Source organism: Podarcis erhardii (assembly GCF_964252035.2).
Source record: "Podarcis erhardii genome assembly, chromosome: 3".
Lineage (NCBI taxonomy): Eukaryota > Metazoa > Chordata > Lepidosauria > Squamata > Lacertidae > Podarcis > Podarcis erhardii.
Window position 1 is genome coordinate 11059292 of NC_138507.1, and position 17970 is coordinate 11077261.

General features: G+C 43.2%; 2 protein-coding genes across 4 annotated transcripts in view; one reads left to right on the top strand and one right to left on the bottom strand.

The window, feature by feature from the left end:
- Window positions 1-6136, bottom strand: part of GPCPD1 (glycerophosphocholine phosphodiesterase 1) — a 54798-nt gene extending 48662 nt beyond the window's left edge. The window contains exon 1 of one of the 2 annotated variants that reach the window (XM_081855554.1): window positions 6112-6136. The gene's annotated coding sequence lies outside the window, so the exon portion shown is untranslated. Of the gene's footprint in view, window positions 1-5619; window positions 5767-6111 lie in introns of those variants that run through there. The other variant, XM_081855553.1, reaches the window with a different exon arrangement.
- CHGB (chromogranin B) overlaps window positions 3843-17970 on the top strand; it is a 69871-nt gene continuing 55743 nt past the window's right edge. Inside the window, exons 1-3 of one of the 2 annotated variants that reach the window (XM_081855544.1) lie at window positions 3843-4099; window positions 8131-8243; window positions 12987-13171. In XM_081855544.1, the coding sequence (XP_081711670.1) occupies window positions 12997-13171 (175 nt within the window). In that variant the 5' untranslated portion in view covers window positions 3843-4099; window positions 8131-8243; window positions 12987-12996. Of the gene's footprint in view, window positions 4100-8130; window positions 8244-12479; window positions 12811-12986; window positions 13172-17970 lie in introns of those variants that run through there. The other variant, XM_081855545.1, reaches the window with a different exon arrangement.

The following is a 17970-nucleotide window of genomic DNA, read 5'->3' on the forward strand; positions in this document are numbered from 1 at the left end:
GACAACAAACCAAACAACTGAGACTTTATTTGGGTCTGAGCTCAGAGGGGCCTCAACCTGAGGGCCAATTTGGAGAACCCTTGCATGCTGAGGAATGTTCAGTGTTGGTGTTAAGAAATTCTTTTGCCTTTTATCACAAGGCTATACCAAAATGAAAGAGTTATGCCCCTTGCATGACAGCTGGGATGGAGTCCTCTGGCATGGCACACCAACAGCATTCTGAACAGATCCAACAGCAGCAGGGTCCATAGAACCAGAAGGTGGGAAGCATCTCAGTAAGAACTAACTGCTTCTTATACTACCTCACCAGTCCAATGGTGCAGGTGGTAGGCCATTGAGCAAAGGAGCAGAGCCCACTTTCAAGCCAGACTATTGGCCCTTTAAGAGTCTGCAATTGTCCAGCCAAAATGGTAGTATACAGGAGAGGTGGACAACAGATGGAAGCTCAAAAACCCTCCTAGGTGCAAGTTGCTAGCTCAGAGCTCTCTGTGGTTGTTACCTTACTGTGTCCTCTGGGCTCCTCCTTGTGACCAGAAGAGGATGCTTGGCCAGGTTGCATCAACGATAATAAAGCTAACTTATGGTTTAACTCTCTGTTTGAACAAGGCCGAAGTGAAAACCATTTTTGAAAAGTAAACAAAGAACGTTGAACACCTCGCTAAACATTGCTGGTATCCTGGGATGGGAGATTTCCATACATTTCTGTTATTTTGCGGCCAACTTTTTTGTGTGTCCGTGGGGGTTGGGAATCTTTTTCCTATGAAGGTTCCTATGAAGAACCATTGCCCTTACAATGCTGAGCAAAGCCAAAATGGATCATGTAAAAATAATAAAAACTGAAGAATAAATATGTAAAATGAGAAAAGTTGTTCAAGTTCCCTTAATTTACATTATTTGATTGAAGAATTCTTTTTGGGGAAGAATTTGGATTAACAAGGTGCAGGATTGTAAGATTTTTGCCCCAGAATCGTTTAAACAAGGACATAGTGCAATTTGTTTGCACTGAGAATAAAACCATTTTGAGGTGGGGGTTTTTAAACAATCAATCTGTATATAAATGTTATGAAATAATAAACAAATAAATAAACAAGTCCCCTAACTGCATTCCTTAAACCACTCCATTAGTATCCCGTCTGCTATTTAAGTGGGCAGCAAGCATACAGATATATTAGGTTAAAAAGTGGAGGTGAGGAGCAATAGGTGCCTCACCCACTGCCTCTAAGGCACATCCTTCAGCTCCCACTCGCATTATAGACCTCCTACCATTCCCCTGCTACAGCATTCCTCCTCTTTGTCCTGCCCTCCCTCCTCCCCACTTTTAAAATTTTGTGTGCCTGCCACTTGTTTATCCAGATACTTAGAATAAAAACAGGCTCCCCAATTCCTGTGTCATTAACAACTGGTGCAGTATATGCATTTTGCAATCGGGAAATCTGCTCTATTTAAAGCAGGTGGATTTCACAGTTCCTTCCTCAGCCCAATTTCACAATGCATATTTGAAACAGGAACCACTTCCGCAAATTACTGTCAACATTTAAGGTGTTGGGTTTTCTTAAAGGCTGCCTGCTGAAATAGACTCTGAGACAAACTGATAATATTGCAATAATATTGCTGACTGTTGACCCAAGAGGACAAGCCAAGTTTCTGACTCATCGATTGACTGTTCCACCCAGTTTTAATCCTTGGTGAGAGATGCCAGTTCTTTTCTGCTGTTTGCTTAATGCATAAGCGAAGAGAAAGGTCAGAAGAACCACAACAAAAATCTTTTTTTAAAGACACTTTATGATTATAACACTGCAATACAAATTCACTTTATGACACTGCAGTGCAGTGGCCATTTGCTGGATCTGTAAAATAGTAATGGCTTTCCTAATCAGCTATCTAATAGGTATGAAAAACACATACTTACATTTGCGGAAATGTTTAATCATAAAATATCAAGGGGCAACCTTCACACTATTCAGTTTTGATCACTGATTGCATGAAGTAAGGGTAGACGATGTGGTCTCCCATCAGCTCCAGCCACAGTGTGGCCAATGATCAGACATAACAGGATTTGTGATCCAAAACTTCTGGACAGCACCACAATAGCTATTGCAGACATAAAGGCTCCCTTCACTCTATTTTTTGATTTTACTTTCTCCACTGAGCTCAACACTATATCAGGAGCTGCACCACTCCTGCTGCTCCCTATGAAACAAACACAGCTGGAAGCTGGAGTAGAAGTGACATGTGACCAGAGCATAGGCGCTCCAATACCATATTTGTTTCGCTGAGGCTCACAGCTAGCAGGGGAAGAAGGCAGGTGAGGTCCAGCAGGATCAAGCCCAGTCCATCAGGCAGGAGTCAGGACCCTGGAGGGCTCCCAGTAGGTCCTATTGAGTTTGCTGTGGGAAACTTACCTCAATAGGAAGCTGATGCCTTATAAAGGCATTGTTTTTACATCAAAATAAGATTATTGTACTAGCCCAAAACCATGTTAAATTCCATACAGTGAACATTCAGTTTAAAATATAACTTGGACAAATGCAAATAAAAACAGTAAACAAACAGATGTGTCTTCAAATGGCAGTGGAATGCCAATAAAGATGGGCCTCCTGTTTTTCAGCAGGGAGCAGATCCCATTGTCTCTCAAGATGGACAGGTGCCAACAACAGGGCACCCCATAACACCAGTGCCACCAGTAACAAGCCCATTTCTGTGTTTCTACACGCCTGTTCTGTAGGGCTGTTGCTACCCTAAACAGGAAGGCTGAAGGTAGTTTGCTTCAAATTACTAGCTTTCCTACCACACCTGCACCATAAAACAAACAAATGCTGCTGGTCCTAAACTCTCATGTGCTTAGACACATTCAGCTTTAAAGTACCAATTTAAAAAACAAGAAAACTTTGGACACCCATAGTATTTGTTGCATGTAATATCCTTTTTTTTTTTTTTTTTTGCCTGGATAACTATAGCTTGAATCTTTGGGACTTATACTGGTTTGGCTGGTTTTTATCAGCAAGTTATTGACAATGCGTGACTAATCAGCTCTAGGATAAATATTGAGTTCAGATTAGAGTAGGCATTTTTTTATTAAAATAACCCACAGCACATCATTGTAAAAAAAAAAAAAAAAGATGTTAAAAATGACAGGCCCAAAGTCAACATACTGTGAAGCTGTAATCTTTTTCATTTTGACAGGCTGATTGCTTAATTTAGGTAAGTGCTTAAGCATTCTGTTTAAAATGTTTCACAAGCAATGAGCACAGTCACCGTGTGAACTTGAAATTGCCTTGTATCTGGTGCAGAATTCACTATACAGTGGTGCCCCGCAAGACGAATGCCTTGCAAGACGGAAAACCCGCTAGACGAAAGGGTTTTCCGTTTTGGAGGTGCTTCGCAAAACGAATTTCCTATGGGCTTGCTTCGCAAGACGAAAATGTCTTGCGAGTTCCTGCGGTTTTCCCCCCCTTTCCCCCCCTTTTTCTAAGCCGCTTATCAGCTGATCCGCTAAGCCGCTTATCAGCTGATCCGCTAAGCCGCTAATAGCGCTAATCCGCTAAGCTGTCAAAGGGCTTGCTTCGCAAGACGAAAAAAACCGCAAGACGAAGAGACTCGTGGAACGGATTCTTTTCGTCTTGCGACGCCCCACTGTACTAGGAATCTTTAGAAGACAGAATAACATTCCAAAGTATGGTCAAGGTAGCTTAGATACGCATTCACAACATTCCAGAGAATGTGTGTTCAAACCAGTTCCGCCATATCAGTAGCTGCATTTGAATGTAATGCTAAGCTGTGGTTTAATGTTACTAGCCTCCTCCTGAGCCTGCATGCTCCACCCGCCTCCTTTGGCATGGCATGAGGAAAAGATCAAAAAATTTCGCTCCAATTTTAATCCTTTTAGTGCATTGTCCAAACACAAACAAGCTGTGGCTAAACTACAGCCAGTGAAAATAAGACAGCTCTGTAAACGATGGTTTTAAGTTACCTTATCCCCCTAACCACAGTTAGGAACATAAAACAAGCCTGCCAGATTGGGCCAATGGTCCACCTTGTTCAGCATCCAGATCTCACAGTAGCCAACCAGATCTTAAGGAAGGCTTCATTTAGGCACCAGGTGAAAATGTTTTTCTTTAACCAGGCCTTTGGCTGATTAACATTCTAAGTCCTTTTAAATGTATAGTGGGAGTGGGGTTATTGGTTTGTTTTTGTTTTTATTATGCATTTTTTGTTCTCATACTGTATTTTTATGTTGTGAACCACCCGGTGATCTTGGGATGGAAGGCAGTATACAAATTTAATAAATAAAATAAAAATAAACTTTTTCTTTTTCCTCCGTCATTGCTGGTTCGAAATGTCCTAGGTGGCCCCAAAAACTTTAGTTCTACTGAAATGGTCTTGTATATCTGATATGCTGCTGAAACCTAGCAACCGGGTCTATTTATTCAAGCTTGAATGTAGCTATTATTATTGGAACTTGACTGTCAGTTTCCTGTGACTCTATTCCATACCATTTCCTCCTTCTGTTTCTGTACTTACATATTTAAAATATTTTTATCCTGCCTTTCTGTCTGAAGACACTCATGGTAGCTCATAATAGGATTTCCTGAGCGTAGACACACATAGGACTGCGAGTTTAACGCAATCCTGTGCACATCGACTCAGAAGTAAGTCCCATCCAGTTCAAAGGTGCTTATTATTCACAGGTTAGCATGTGTAGAGCCAGTGGGGTGTAGTGGTTGGCGTGTTGGACTTGGACCTGGGAGACCAGGCTTCAGATCCCCACTTGGCCATGAAACTCACTGGGTGACCTACCCACCTCACAGGGTTGTTGTGAGGAATAATGCATAGCAGGAGAAAAATGCATTTATTTGTTTATGTTTATTATATTTGTATGCCTCCCTTCCTCTGAAGATCACTGGGTGGTTCACAACATAAAAATACAAAATAATAAAACAAAATACATTATAAAACAAAACAATAACCCTCCTATCGTATGTCATCTTGAGCTCCTTGGAGGAAAAAGGTGGGCTATATTTTATAGTAAATTGATTTAAGAATGCTGCATTATTTTACAATTGTTAGCCGCTTTGAGCCCGGCTTCGGCTGGGGAGGGCGGGATATAAATAATAATAATAATAATAATGATAATAATAATAATAATAATAATAATAATAATAATAATAATAATAATAATAATTGGTTAATAACAAAAATAATAATATTGGATTTCAGTCTTAAGAAATTACATTATACACACAATAATAATAAAGAACGGAAAGCTTGTTGCACTGGCAGACAATGCGTGCTTCTGCAGTCCAATGCACATTTTTCCTGGGTGCAAAGCCCCGCTGAACAGGCTAAAAGTAAATTTCGGCGTGCACATGGCATGCTTCGGAATGCAAGTTGTCGGTGCTTCTGCTTCTCTCTATTTTTTTGCAACCCCCCCCACCCCAAAAAAACCAGCCCCCAACAAGCGCTTTCTAACTGTATGAACTCTCTAAGGATTTCCTTCTTGAATTCCAGTCCATGCCCGAACAGTTCCCCCGCAAAATTATGCTTCAAGTTTTCCTGTAGTAGTAGTAGTAGTAGTAATAGTAGTAATAATAGTAGTAATAATAATAATAATAATAATACCGGTTGACACCACAAATTTCATCCTCGTCTCTTGCTGCACCTCCTTTTCGTCGCGCCCTCAACAAAGATGGCAGCGTTGCCTTATTCTCACGTTTAGAAGCAAGAAGGAGGGATTAGAATATCGGGCTGTTTCCTCCCTAGCCGAGGAACCATCTGCGCAAGTTTTATTTTTATTTTGCATTCTTAATCACCACCACATGGAGCTCTGAGGCTGAGGGGGAAAACATTTATGTCTTTTGCTTCTATTTTGGACACGTGTGTGTCCGCCCGTCTTCCCCCCCCCCCCAATTTATGCATTGTTTCCAATGATAGGTCCCGAGGCGACTAACAATAAAAACATTTTTAAAAACCCACGCCATCTGTAATCTGTATAAACACCATGCGCTGTTGCCACTCCAACGAGAGAGAAAACAAAACATCAGCAAAGACCAGGAAATCCGGTCTGCAGGCAAATGAACTACTCTGCAGCCCAACATCAATTGCTTTTTTTGCCTGTGTTTTCTCGTGCCTCTGCTGTTTCAGGAACTGCCTGGCTGGAGGTGCTGAGCCTGCGTTGTAAGTCAAGTAGAAGGGGGTCCGGCGGAGGCTCGCCTTTTTGCTCCTGGAACTCCACGTTTCTTGTGAGAAGCAGATCTACCAAAGAGACACGTGTCAGGGGGAGGGAGCGCGCTTGGAGGGCTTGGAAAAGGGAAGCCGTCGGGTTTCCAGCTGATCCTCCTAGTCAAATATCGTAATGACACCTCAGTACGGGGTAGTCAGCTGCATGTTGTTTTTGTTGCAGGAGATTAACTGGGCTGGTCTGAAATCCCCCCGGAATTTCTCAGCATGGTTGGACTGTGATCACGTGGGCTGAAACACACGTGTTTGTGTGTGTGAGAAAGTTGGCTAGAAACAAAGCAACTTTAGTGGTATAATTTTATTTCTATGGGCTAGGAGAACATCTGACATAATAATAATAATAATAATAATAATAATAATAATAATAATAATAATAATAATAATAATAAAATAATAATATTTAGACTCTGCCCATCTGGCTGGGTTTCCCCAGCCACTCTGGGTAGCTTCCAACAGAACACTAAAATAGAATAACCTATTAAACATCAAAACAGGGCTGCCTTCAGATGTCTTCTAAAAGTTTGGTAGTTATTTTTCTCTTTGACATCTGGTGGGAGGGCGTTCCACAGGGCGGGCGCCAATACCGAGAAGGCCCTCTGCCTGGTTCCATGTAACTTGGCTTTTCGTAGTGAGGGAACCGCCAGAAGGCCTTCGGAGCTGGACCTCAGTGTCCGGGCAGAACGATGGAGGTGGAGACGCTCCTTCAGGTATACTGGACTGAGGCCGTTTAGGGCTTTAAATAAGAGTTTTGTACCAAGGTGTGTTGGAAGGCTCTTCTTTGCAGAGCAAGGAATTCCAGTTATTGTGTGGTACTTAATTTGCCTTGGGCTCCCTTTTTTTGAGTGAAAAGCCAGGTGGAGGGCTTGCTTGCTTGCTTGCTTGCTTGCTTTCCTAACACAGCTTGCTGTTGCTGACAGATACTGCCTCGATTTACATCTGGCACCATGGACCCCATTGTAATTTAGATGGTGTTGGTACTGTACAAAAAACACTCCCTGCATCTAGAAAACCAGAATGTCAGAGAGAAGGCTACTATACTAACCTTCAACCCTTCTCCACGTGTATGGTTTTTGTTTTAAAGGGGAGGCTGTTAATGGAGGAGCGTTTATTCTCTTATGTGAGTCTGCACCTGCAGTCTGAATTTTGCTATAGCTCAGGCAGCCTGCCTCTAGTGGCAGCTAGGCCTAGCTAGAGTTGCTATAGCTGGTATGCTACAGTCATTTCAGCAGACCTAGAAACCATTAGGGTAATATTGTTATGCTCACCCCATGCACCCACTGGTTATCAACTTTTCCACTCGTCAGTAAGCCTTCCTGGACCATTTTGTCTGCAGCTTCCCCAACGGAAGATCTGCCTGGCAACTTTGCCGCTGACCTAGGAAGGGACATTTGCAGTCATTCTGGCCAAACCGCTATCACTCCTTTAGAACAATATTAAATTGGTATGATACATATTGCAGAGCTTTTCTATAGCAGCCAACGTTGTGCCTGGGCTGAGTAAAAATAATCTAGTTTTACAATTGACTGGGGAGGCATCTATTCAACATTAGAGTATCAACATTCTGTGTATATAACAGATTTGTGGTAGGGGGAATCTCCACAGGTGCAGCTTGCCATGTCACAGGGCTTTCAAGGGTTTGGAAAACTGCACCTCCTTTAATTTCCTTGCTCCAGCCAAGCGTGCAGAACATATTTATGCCTTTCTAATGACAATGAAATACTAATTTCCTGTTTTAGCATTCCTTTTCTGTGCTTGGTCTTCAGACTATGACAAATCATATAATGGGTGCCAAGAAGAGACTATACATGTGCACATATAACGTTTGGGTGTCTTGATTACTGTCAGCTCAGATGTTTAGGGTACACAATCAGTAAGTGTTTTGCTGTCTTCCAGGTTCAGCTGTCCATGATTGAAGGGTGTCCATAAAAGAGAACTTTCCTTTCTGACAAGAATAGCATGGTCTTGTGACACTAAGGATCACCCCCCCCACAGTGATCCTGGCACGGGTGAGTCTAGACAGAGCCTTCAAATTTTAATTAGTTCATACATGTCCTTACTTTGTTGTAAAGGTAAAGGTAAAGGTACCCCTGCCCGTCAGGGCCAGTCGTGACCGACTCTAGGGTTGCACGCTCATCTCGCTCTATAGGCCGGGAGCCAGCGCTGTCTGAAGACACTTTTGGGTCACGTGGCCAGCGTGACGAAGCTGCATCTGGCGAGCCAGCACCAGCGCCGCACATGGAAACGCCGTTTACCTTCCCGCTAGAAAGCGGTCCCTATTTATCTACTTGCACTTAGGGGTGCTTTCGAACTGCTAGGTGGGCAGGAGCTGGGACCGAACGACGGAAGCTCACCCTGCCGCGGGGATTCGAACCGCCGACCATTTGATCAGCAAGTCCTAGGCTCTGTGGTTTAACCCACACACCCGCGTCCCTTACTTTGTTGTACTTCTCACTAATTTAGATTGGGGGGGGGGCAGCAACAGCTATGAGGAGGACCCAGCCCCATTCAACTACATATTCATTTATAGACAGAGAGCAGTTATGTTTTTTTTGTAGGGTTGAATGCTGGTTGATCAGATGTGTTAGCCATTTCTGTTATGGAGGACAAGATGTCCATGCTTTAAGCATGAAGCACAAACAGCTGACCTTGCTCCTCCACTCTTGGGAATGCTATGAGTCCGCAGGGACTGATCAGCAGATTAGAACTGTGGAAACGCCCGCTTCACGCAGCAATATATCACTGATTTATTCCTGAAGGTGATTGTCTTCTTTGTCCTGGACTTGATAAACACTAGGGCATATGTGGACTTGAAGCACACAGATGCTTTGGAAAGGTCACGCTGTGCCTGGCGCCGTGATGGTCAAGTTTTACTCCGTCTGTTTATTTCATTCCAAAGAGCATGACTGGATTTCTTGGAAGGCGGCTGTTTGCATGACAGGTGTTGTCAGAGCACGCAGCTAGCTTGTTTGTCTTTGGCAGGTTTCCCGGAAGAACAGTCGAAATGTCGGAGCAATCTTCGCCACTTCGGTGTGAGCAAAACGAGGAGCTCTTCAAAAACATTAGCTCCAGCTTAGATTTCCACGAAATCAGCTGCTTTCCAGCTAATCCCTGATCAGCTTTGTGACCATTTTCTGCCCCTGCTTCTTCTGATTCATGTGTCGCTTAACTTTTCTACTTCTCTCCTCTTAGAGAAGTAGAAAAGGCAAGCGAATGAGATTAAACCATGATGATTTGGTTACTGCTGTTCACAGTAGGCTTTTTTTGAATTGGCACAAAAACATTGCTCAGTTAAACAATCCTTTTGTGCTGATTTAGTTTAGTTCAATGAAACACAAAAACTGGGCAAAATATTCATTGAGAAATGGCTGTAGTTTATGTTCTAAAAAAACTGACCACCTGTTAATATAATTCCCAGACCTGAGAAATCGTATGAGCACATTCTGCCTTATGCTGACTGTGACCATTGGTACATCTAGCCTGGTATTGTTTGTTCTGAATGGCAGCACCTCCTCAGAGGGTCTCAGGCATAGATCTATCCCAGCCTTGCTGTCGAGCCTTTTGAGTGAAGAATCTGGTAACTGAACTTGGGACCTCATGCATCCATGTATTCACCCAAAGTTTCACTTGACAATAACTTGCTTTTCCTGCCTCACCCCTCTCCCTGTTCTCTAACACAGAAACTGTTCTTATTAGCATTAACCTTGCCTCCGTTCTCTAGGTCAAGTAAACCGATCATGTTCTGATCAGAAAACTGATACTGTGGAGTTAACTAGCAAGTGTGATGCAAAGGGCAAGTTCAACAGCATTCTGTAGAAGCAGACACACACACAATCTGGAGCCAATAGAAAAGATCTCTCTCTGTGTATTTATTTAAAATCACTTTTGTTTGTAGGGGTGGTGTGGGTCTAACAGAAAATATTGGAACCCCTTTTCACCATACCAGACAGTTTAAAATACAAAAACACATGCAGGCGTAATGCTTTCTCTAAGCTAATTGTGTAAATTGTTCTCACTTGCTTGACAATAGCAATGTGCTGGAAAAGGGCTCTCTGGTGTCGTCTCCTCCGACTTGGTTGAATGTCACTGGCATTGTAGCACCCCATGTCTGTATATTCTCAAACACAGGGGTGACATAATACAGTTATGAAAGATTTACTTCTGATGTGTAAGTTTATTCCACAAATTCTGGCCACTGATTCCCACACTTCTAAGGGGCTCTGCTAGGGCAGCATAGTTTGTACCCATCTATCCGTCCCAGCATTCAAACTATGAGGACGCGCTCTCACACTTTTTGTGATACATTCTCCCTACTGTCAGCAGCATGATTTTTGTGCCTGAACTAGAGCTGCACATAATACTTCAGTGTACAGGCTTTTCCTACTTTGAGATTGCTCTTCATGTAGAACAGGGCTGGAAAAGTTGTGGTCCTCCAGATGTTGCTCCAATCGCTCATACGCCATTAAAATATCCCTTGGAACAGATAATTCATCCTTATTTGGAGTTAAAAGTTAAAACAGTACAACGCATCATCAGAGATCTACAACCTCTCCTGGACAATGACAGTTCTCTTTCTCAAGCTCTGGGAGGAAGACCTTTCATTGCCTACAGACAGCCTCCCAATCTTAAACAACTCCTAACACACAATAATACTACAACCAGACTTAACACGGACACTGGCACCAGAGCCTGCAATAAACCCAGATGCCAACTTTGCTGCCACATACACCTGGACAACACCATTACTGGCCCCAACAACATCACACATACCATCTCGGGACTATTTAATTGCTCATCGTCTAACATTGTGTATGCCATCAAATGCCAACAGTGTCCTTCAGCTCTCTATATTGGACAAACAGGCCAAACCTTACGCCAAAGAATAAACGGACATAAATCTGACATCAGGAATCACAAGACAGAGAAACCAGTAGGAGAACACTTCAATCTCCCAGGACATTCTATACAAGATCTCAAAGTAGCTGTTCTATTACAAAGGAATTTCAGAAATAGACTGGAAAGAGAAGCTGCTGAATTGCAACTTATTCCCAAACTTAAAACCATGGAGAGACCTGGTCTGAACAAAGACATTGGATTCTTATCTCATTATACATGACAAAGCCATTTTTCACCTTCTCACCCCTTGCTTTTTCCTGTAAGACCTATTGCAGTCGTTAAGAGTCGTCAACAGGCTCATCACAGCTATCTGCCAATCACCCATTCCCACCACCCTCCTGAGTAATACCCCTCCCCACCTTCTCACTATATAGAAGGGTCTGGTGACTTCTGTTTCAGCGTATCTGAAGAAGTGTGCATGCACACGAAAGCTCATACCAAGAACTAACTTAGTTGGTCTTTAAGGTGCTACTGCAAGGGAAAAAAAATTATTTTGTTTTGACTATGGCAGACCAACACGGCTACCCATCTGTAACTGTTTCTTTTTGGAGTTAGGTAAAGAAATTATTTTGAGTAGCTGCCATACGTATTTTGATCTTGGCTCTCAGTTTGTGCAAAGCGTGGTTGTGCCTGATAAACTTGATGGCTAATCAGGCGTTTTAACAAATGGTGCATAGTGCTTTAAAGCCCAAACCACCAGTTGACAATCACAATGCCTGAGAGTAGATTCTTGACCTGGATGCAAAAAGATAGTTGTGTAAGTATTAGGTGGACCTCTACTGAAAAGACTCTCGGTCTGGTCACCCTCCATTTTTCTACCAGAAGAGGCACTCAGAGAAGGGCCTCCAGTGGTGACCTAATGGCCTGGGCAGGTTCATACAGGAAGAGATGCTCCCTAAGGATAAAAGTTATCTAATAGAAGCTGCTGGATTGTGTCTTTAAAGATTTGGTCCTGCACATCTGTTTGGAATTATTTTATCAAGTTACGTAGTCCCTTCTGGTGTTCCTCAGCTGAGTCTGCTTAGAGCAGGCATGGCCAAACTTGGCCCTCCAGATGTTTTGGGACTACAACTTCCATCACCCCCAGCTAACAGGACCAGTGGTCAGGAATGATGGGAACTGTAGTCCCAAAACACCTGGAGGGTCAAGTTTGGCCATGTCTGGCTTAGAGGTTCCTCTAAAATGCAGGACTGGAGAGTTGCCTCTCAGCCTCTCCTGTGTAGCACAACTTGCTCATCATGATGTCAGCTCCTCCTTTGTTGGCTACTTTAATTATGATGTCAGCACTGCTTCTGAGCCTCTGGATGGCTTTATATGCTGCATGGCTGAGCCTCTGAATATCAGAAAGGCAATATCCATTTCCTGTGTACTCTTCTCCCTCCCTCCCACAAAGGAAACAAAATACTTCAGTGCTGCCTATGGACCTCTTACCACTGGGAGTGCTTTATAGCATGTTTCCAGAATGTACCGTACACAGTATTCCCCCAACAGAGAAAACCACCAGCTTTGTATCTTAAGACAATTCCAAGCTAAAATATGTCAAGGTGGTGTTCCCATGCGAAGAAGCCCATAGTCGGCATAATAAATCTCCCAGTTTGCAAGTGGGGTGCTGCTTTTCAGTTCATTCTACATTTACTCAAAATTGGAAGAGCGGCTGAGTTCAGTGGGGCTTGCACCCAGGTATGTACCGTATGTCCAGGTCACTTCATTGAAACAGGCTTGCTTTGGAGTATTTCCCCCTTTCTGTTTTCTAATGGGTGGAGTGGAATACTACACAACATCCTGAAATGAAAAAGGGGGCTGTGAATTGTCAAAATAAATCTAAAGAGCAAAATCAATTCTTGCCTTTGTTTCAGTGGTCTTGCCATGGAAGGAAGCGAAGCGGCATCAAGCTGCCAGTCTGAAGAAAGCAGCTTGCTGGACATACCATGCTTCATAAGTGCAGAAAGTTTCCTGCTGAATCCCAGAACTGGGAGAAGTGATGAGATTCTCAGTCCTGCTGGCACATTTGTTTCTCCGGCATCCACAGAAGTTGACACAGGTACAGGACCATCACTGATATTACTCTCATTGGCACTTATGTTCCTCTTCCCCTGCCCAGAATAGCCAGGTAGAGAAAAAGACACACTAGGCACATTTTTCTGATACTAGGCAGCTGTCAAAGAGTTGGGATCATGACACCTTTTAATTCAAGTTTAGAATTAAGAACATAGGAAGCTGCCTTATACCAAATTGGACCATCAGTCCATCTTATCATTTTCTTCAGTGACTTGCAGTGTTCGCTCCAGGGTTGGAGACAGGGGACATTCCCAGCCCCAGCCATGCCACTAAGCTATGACTCTTCCCCATAGGGGGAATTGTCACACGGCAATGCTGGCTTAAAGTTATATTTGTGCCACAAAGTTCTGGGTCAAGTTGAGTTGGCTACTTGCCTTGCTGTGTCATTCATTCCCTGCTTCGTGTCTGGCAAAGGTGACTTACTGCAATCTCTTGTGCTATCTCATTCGCTTGTTCTCTCTTCCTGGGCAGAGGACTATTTTGGTGGACAGAGGACCGAGTTTAATATGAATCGATGAGATCATGTCTGCAGTTTCAAAATAAGCTTTTAGATTAAAAATTTTGGTTGGAAATAGAAGTACAAACCATGGCATAAAACTCAGGGGTTTTTTTGTTTTTGTTCTAAAAAGGAAACTCTCTTCTTGCTTCCTGACTGAAGCCTTTCAGTCTGTGAATAAGTAGATGAGCACCCAATAGGGAGTTGTCCACTTCCCTCTGGAATCAACCAACAATTGGCCTTTCTATTTGTAGTAGCACACCCCATGTCACAAACACCTACCAAGGATACATGGTGGGAGGGTGGGGTGGGGGAACCTGCTTGGGGGCTTGGAAAGGGTTTTCTAGTAGCTCCTAATAGGGAAACATAGCATCTCAAAATAGGGTTGTCATGTGGCTGTTGTTGTAGTTACAAGAAAGCAACTAGGCTAGTCTGAAATCCTTCTGAAATTTCTCAGTGCAGGTGGAATCCAGTCACATGGTCGGAAACACAAGTATAGTGGGGACAGACTGCCCTACTTCCCTTGAAGTGAATGTTATTTTTGCCCACCAAAATACTGTCAAGCAGAAATCCTCAAACTCAGCTCTCTTGTGTTGTGGGCAGTAGATGCCCCAGCTCTGTTACTTCACATGCCGTAACTAGAAAGGTCATGTTGGGATCTGGCATCCTATGCATATGGGATTATGACACCTTCCTTGTAGTCATGCCAGCATTACTCTCACAAGCCGTGCCCATTTCGGGAATACTCTGTGTGTTTTCTTTTAAACTGGTCTAAAACGTATTCTGCTCCAGTTTGACAGACAGATACACCTGTTACAGTGATGCATATTTGGTGTATTTGGTCTTGCAAGTAGTTTGAGTATACTGCTGTCTGCTTTCTGTTTTCTGCATTCTCTTTATTCTACAGTGCAGGGGCAGAGATAGACATTGGCATCTCACTATGTTGCATCATGTGATGCTGTCTGAGATCACGTTGTGATCCGCCATTTGTACTTCCTCTCTTACATATTTACACAGGCGGTTAAAATGGCATAATTGCCCTCTTAGAGTCATAAGAGTGTGTGAGAGTGTGTGTGTTCTGTTTATTACCTTAGATTAGACCAGAATAAGCTATCCTTGTCTGTCAGAAGTTAAATTCCTTTTGCGCTTGCGTATCATAGACGTCATGTCAACTTCTGGTTTCTGGCTCCATCCACATACTAATTTAGATGGGGAAACTAGTGGCAGGCAGAAGGTTGAATCCCTTTTCTGCCACCACTTGCTGCTATAACCCAGTTTAGATTTCCGCTCCCTGCAAGCTCCCACTGTTTAAGTAAAACTTAAAAAACAAAATATTATGTGTCGTTTGACCCTTGAGAGTGGATAGGTGGTATTTGCTATGGGGTAATTTAAATATCCAGCTATTGCGATCAGCTAGAGATAATGGGATGGGTCAGATTTTTGCTCTATCCTGTCAGAATTGTAATAAAACTGCCTCATAGTTTTAGGACTACTAGCCAGTAGAAACCTGCAGTGGGCAAATAAACAAAGTATTGGCTATTTCCCCCTTTCTTGAAGAGGTGATATTAAATTGTCAGATTAGTTAACCTCTGTTGTGAGGTTTTTGTACTGTTTTCCATTTGGGTGATTCAGGAAAGAGAGGAACTTATCACAGATTTTATGTTCGACTTAATTTCTGATGATTTCAGCTTTATTGGTGGTGTGCGTTTTAAAACAATACATAGTTTTGCTGTGTGTTCTTTGCTAAACTGACAGCCCAATTCTATGCCTGATTATGCAGACATAAGTCCTGCTGAAGCAAATTCCTAAGTAACAGCACCTAGGATTGTGACCTAATGGTTTGCTTGAAAGTAACTCCTACTGTGTTCAGGGGGACAACTCCCCAGTAAGTGTGTTTAAGAGTGCAGTCTGAGTACCCTAAAAATTAGGTGCCACTTTCCCCCCTAAATAATATTCTGTAATATTTAGTTTTCTGATTTCAAATGTAAAGCAAAAATGAGCCATGCCTATATTGGTGAGAAACACAAGCTGGTCACTGCTTCCATTTCCACTAGAGGGCTGTCAAAGTAGGGTTTTTGCAATAACCTGATTTATTTCAGACTTTGGTGTGGGAAGACCCAATTTATACACCTTATCATAAGGTACTGCTCTGCACCTCATGCTTCCTAAACTGTTGGTTTCCAGATGCAACACTACCCTTGCTTTATATTTAAAAAATACAGATAAGGGATAGGGAACTGGAATTAGCCAAATTCTTATCCTCCATCTTCTGTGGGACAACTTTGACAGGTGGGTGGGGGCTGCTCACTTGTCAATCACCTGGTGTTACCTGGTGACCCATTTTTGCTGGTGCAGATGTTCCGCAGAGAGTTGAGGCTTGGAAAGTGTCACGCATGGTGCTAAGCAACTCCTGACAATCAGCTGCTATCTTTTATAGGGTGGTACTCAAATAGGTACCGCTCCGGCGGGAAGGTAAACAGCGTTTCCATGCGCTGCTCTGGTTCATCAGAAGCGGCTTAGTCATGCTGGCCACATGACCCAGAAGCTGTACGTCGGCTCCCTCGGCCAATAAAGTGAGATGAGCGCCACAACCCCCGAGTCGGCCACAACTGGACCTAATGACCGACTCTGGGGGTTGCGGCATTATCTCGCTTGATTGGCCGAGGGAGCTGGCGTACAGCTTCCGGGTCATGTGGCCAGCATGACTAAGCTGCTTCTGGCGAACCAGAGCAGCGCACGGAAACGCCGTTTACCTTCCTGCCAGAGTGGTACCTATTTATCTACTTCCACTTTGACGTGCTTTCGAACTGCTAGGTTGGCAGGAGCTGGGGCCGAACAACGGGAGCTCACTCCATCATGGGGATTTGAACCACCAACCTTCTGATCGGCAAGTCCTAGGCTCTGTGGTTTAACCCACAGCGCCACCCTTCTACAAAAATACTTACTTTTTAAAATGGAAATCTGGATATTATAGTTCATTCAGGGCAGGGGGTGGGTTCCCCCTCTTCACTCCCAAGGTCATAGAGACATAAGTGCTCGTAATGAGCAGCCAATGTTGACATTTGAAGTGAGAAACTGTTCTCACTTGAAAATGCACATGTGAATTGGGCTTATTAAAAAAAATAATAGCACCACAGGTTAATACCACCACAGCTTTTGAGTTCTTGATGCGTCTTTGAAAAAGTGGAAGCCTTGTTCATCATAATAGTGGGGAAAGGGCAGGCAAGTCTCGTGAGCTTCCTTCAGGATCATTCCGTGTGGCTGCCTCTCTGACATCTCCAGCAGCTCCATTGTCCTTTCCCCATTCACACAGTCTTAAAACTTCCTCTCATATGTCATGAGGTGCTTTTTCCTTTTACTCCTTTATACGCCATTATTTCTCAAAGCTTAGAGTCAACCCCACAATAGTGAGGACTAGAATCTTACCATGGCGGAGTAGGATGAGAGCCACATGGTGAGCAGCTGCAGTGCTACAGCTTCTAAAAGGAGCATTTCTAGCTGAATAGCATAGGCTGGAACTAAAACCTCAATCCTTGAGACATCTATTTAAAGGTCAGGGATTCAAATGTTCCTTAAATAAGGGAATGTAAGGGAAAGAATTCCTCACGACCACAAGTTTGCTTTTATCCATTTGTGCAGCAAGATGTTCCCATTGTGGTTCAGCTTCATAAGTTTTTATTTCATTTTTTTCTGCTTAATTTCAACCCACAGTCCCGAAAGCATATTTGCTTCTGGTAGACAAAGCCATGCATTAGCAGTTAGGTTATATTGGAAAAGGCTTTAAATGGAAAAGTCTTGGTTGCTTGGTTGTAATCGTTTAGTGTAAAATGGCCATGGACTCCTGTGGTGCTTACAGAGTAGAGAGCACTTTAGGTGGCAAAACAGGACGTGCCGCTCCTGAGTGGGGCTGCCTTGTTCGGTGGGTTTTGTGACCCATCACTGCTGCAAAACTTATTCATAAACCAGCCTGGCCAGAGTAGACAATATTTAGCCAGATGGACTGAGGATTTGACTTACCTTCAAACACTTACCTTTGACTCCCTTGACTCTGTGCCCAGGACAAGAACCAGAGCTAGCAGATAAATTGCTTGCCTTTCCCATATTCACTTTCAAACTTAATTACAGTTAGGCAGCTTAGGTTTCATTTTCTCGAGAGTGCTTTTGAGACAGTTAGAAAACGTCTTTCTTAAGCCATAGATATTCTAGGTTGCTCTCTCCACACCCACACCCCACTGCCACCCTTGGGATCTAATTTGAGCTGGAATTTAAAAGAAGCACCATAGTTT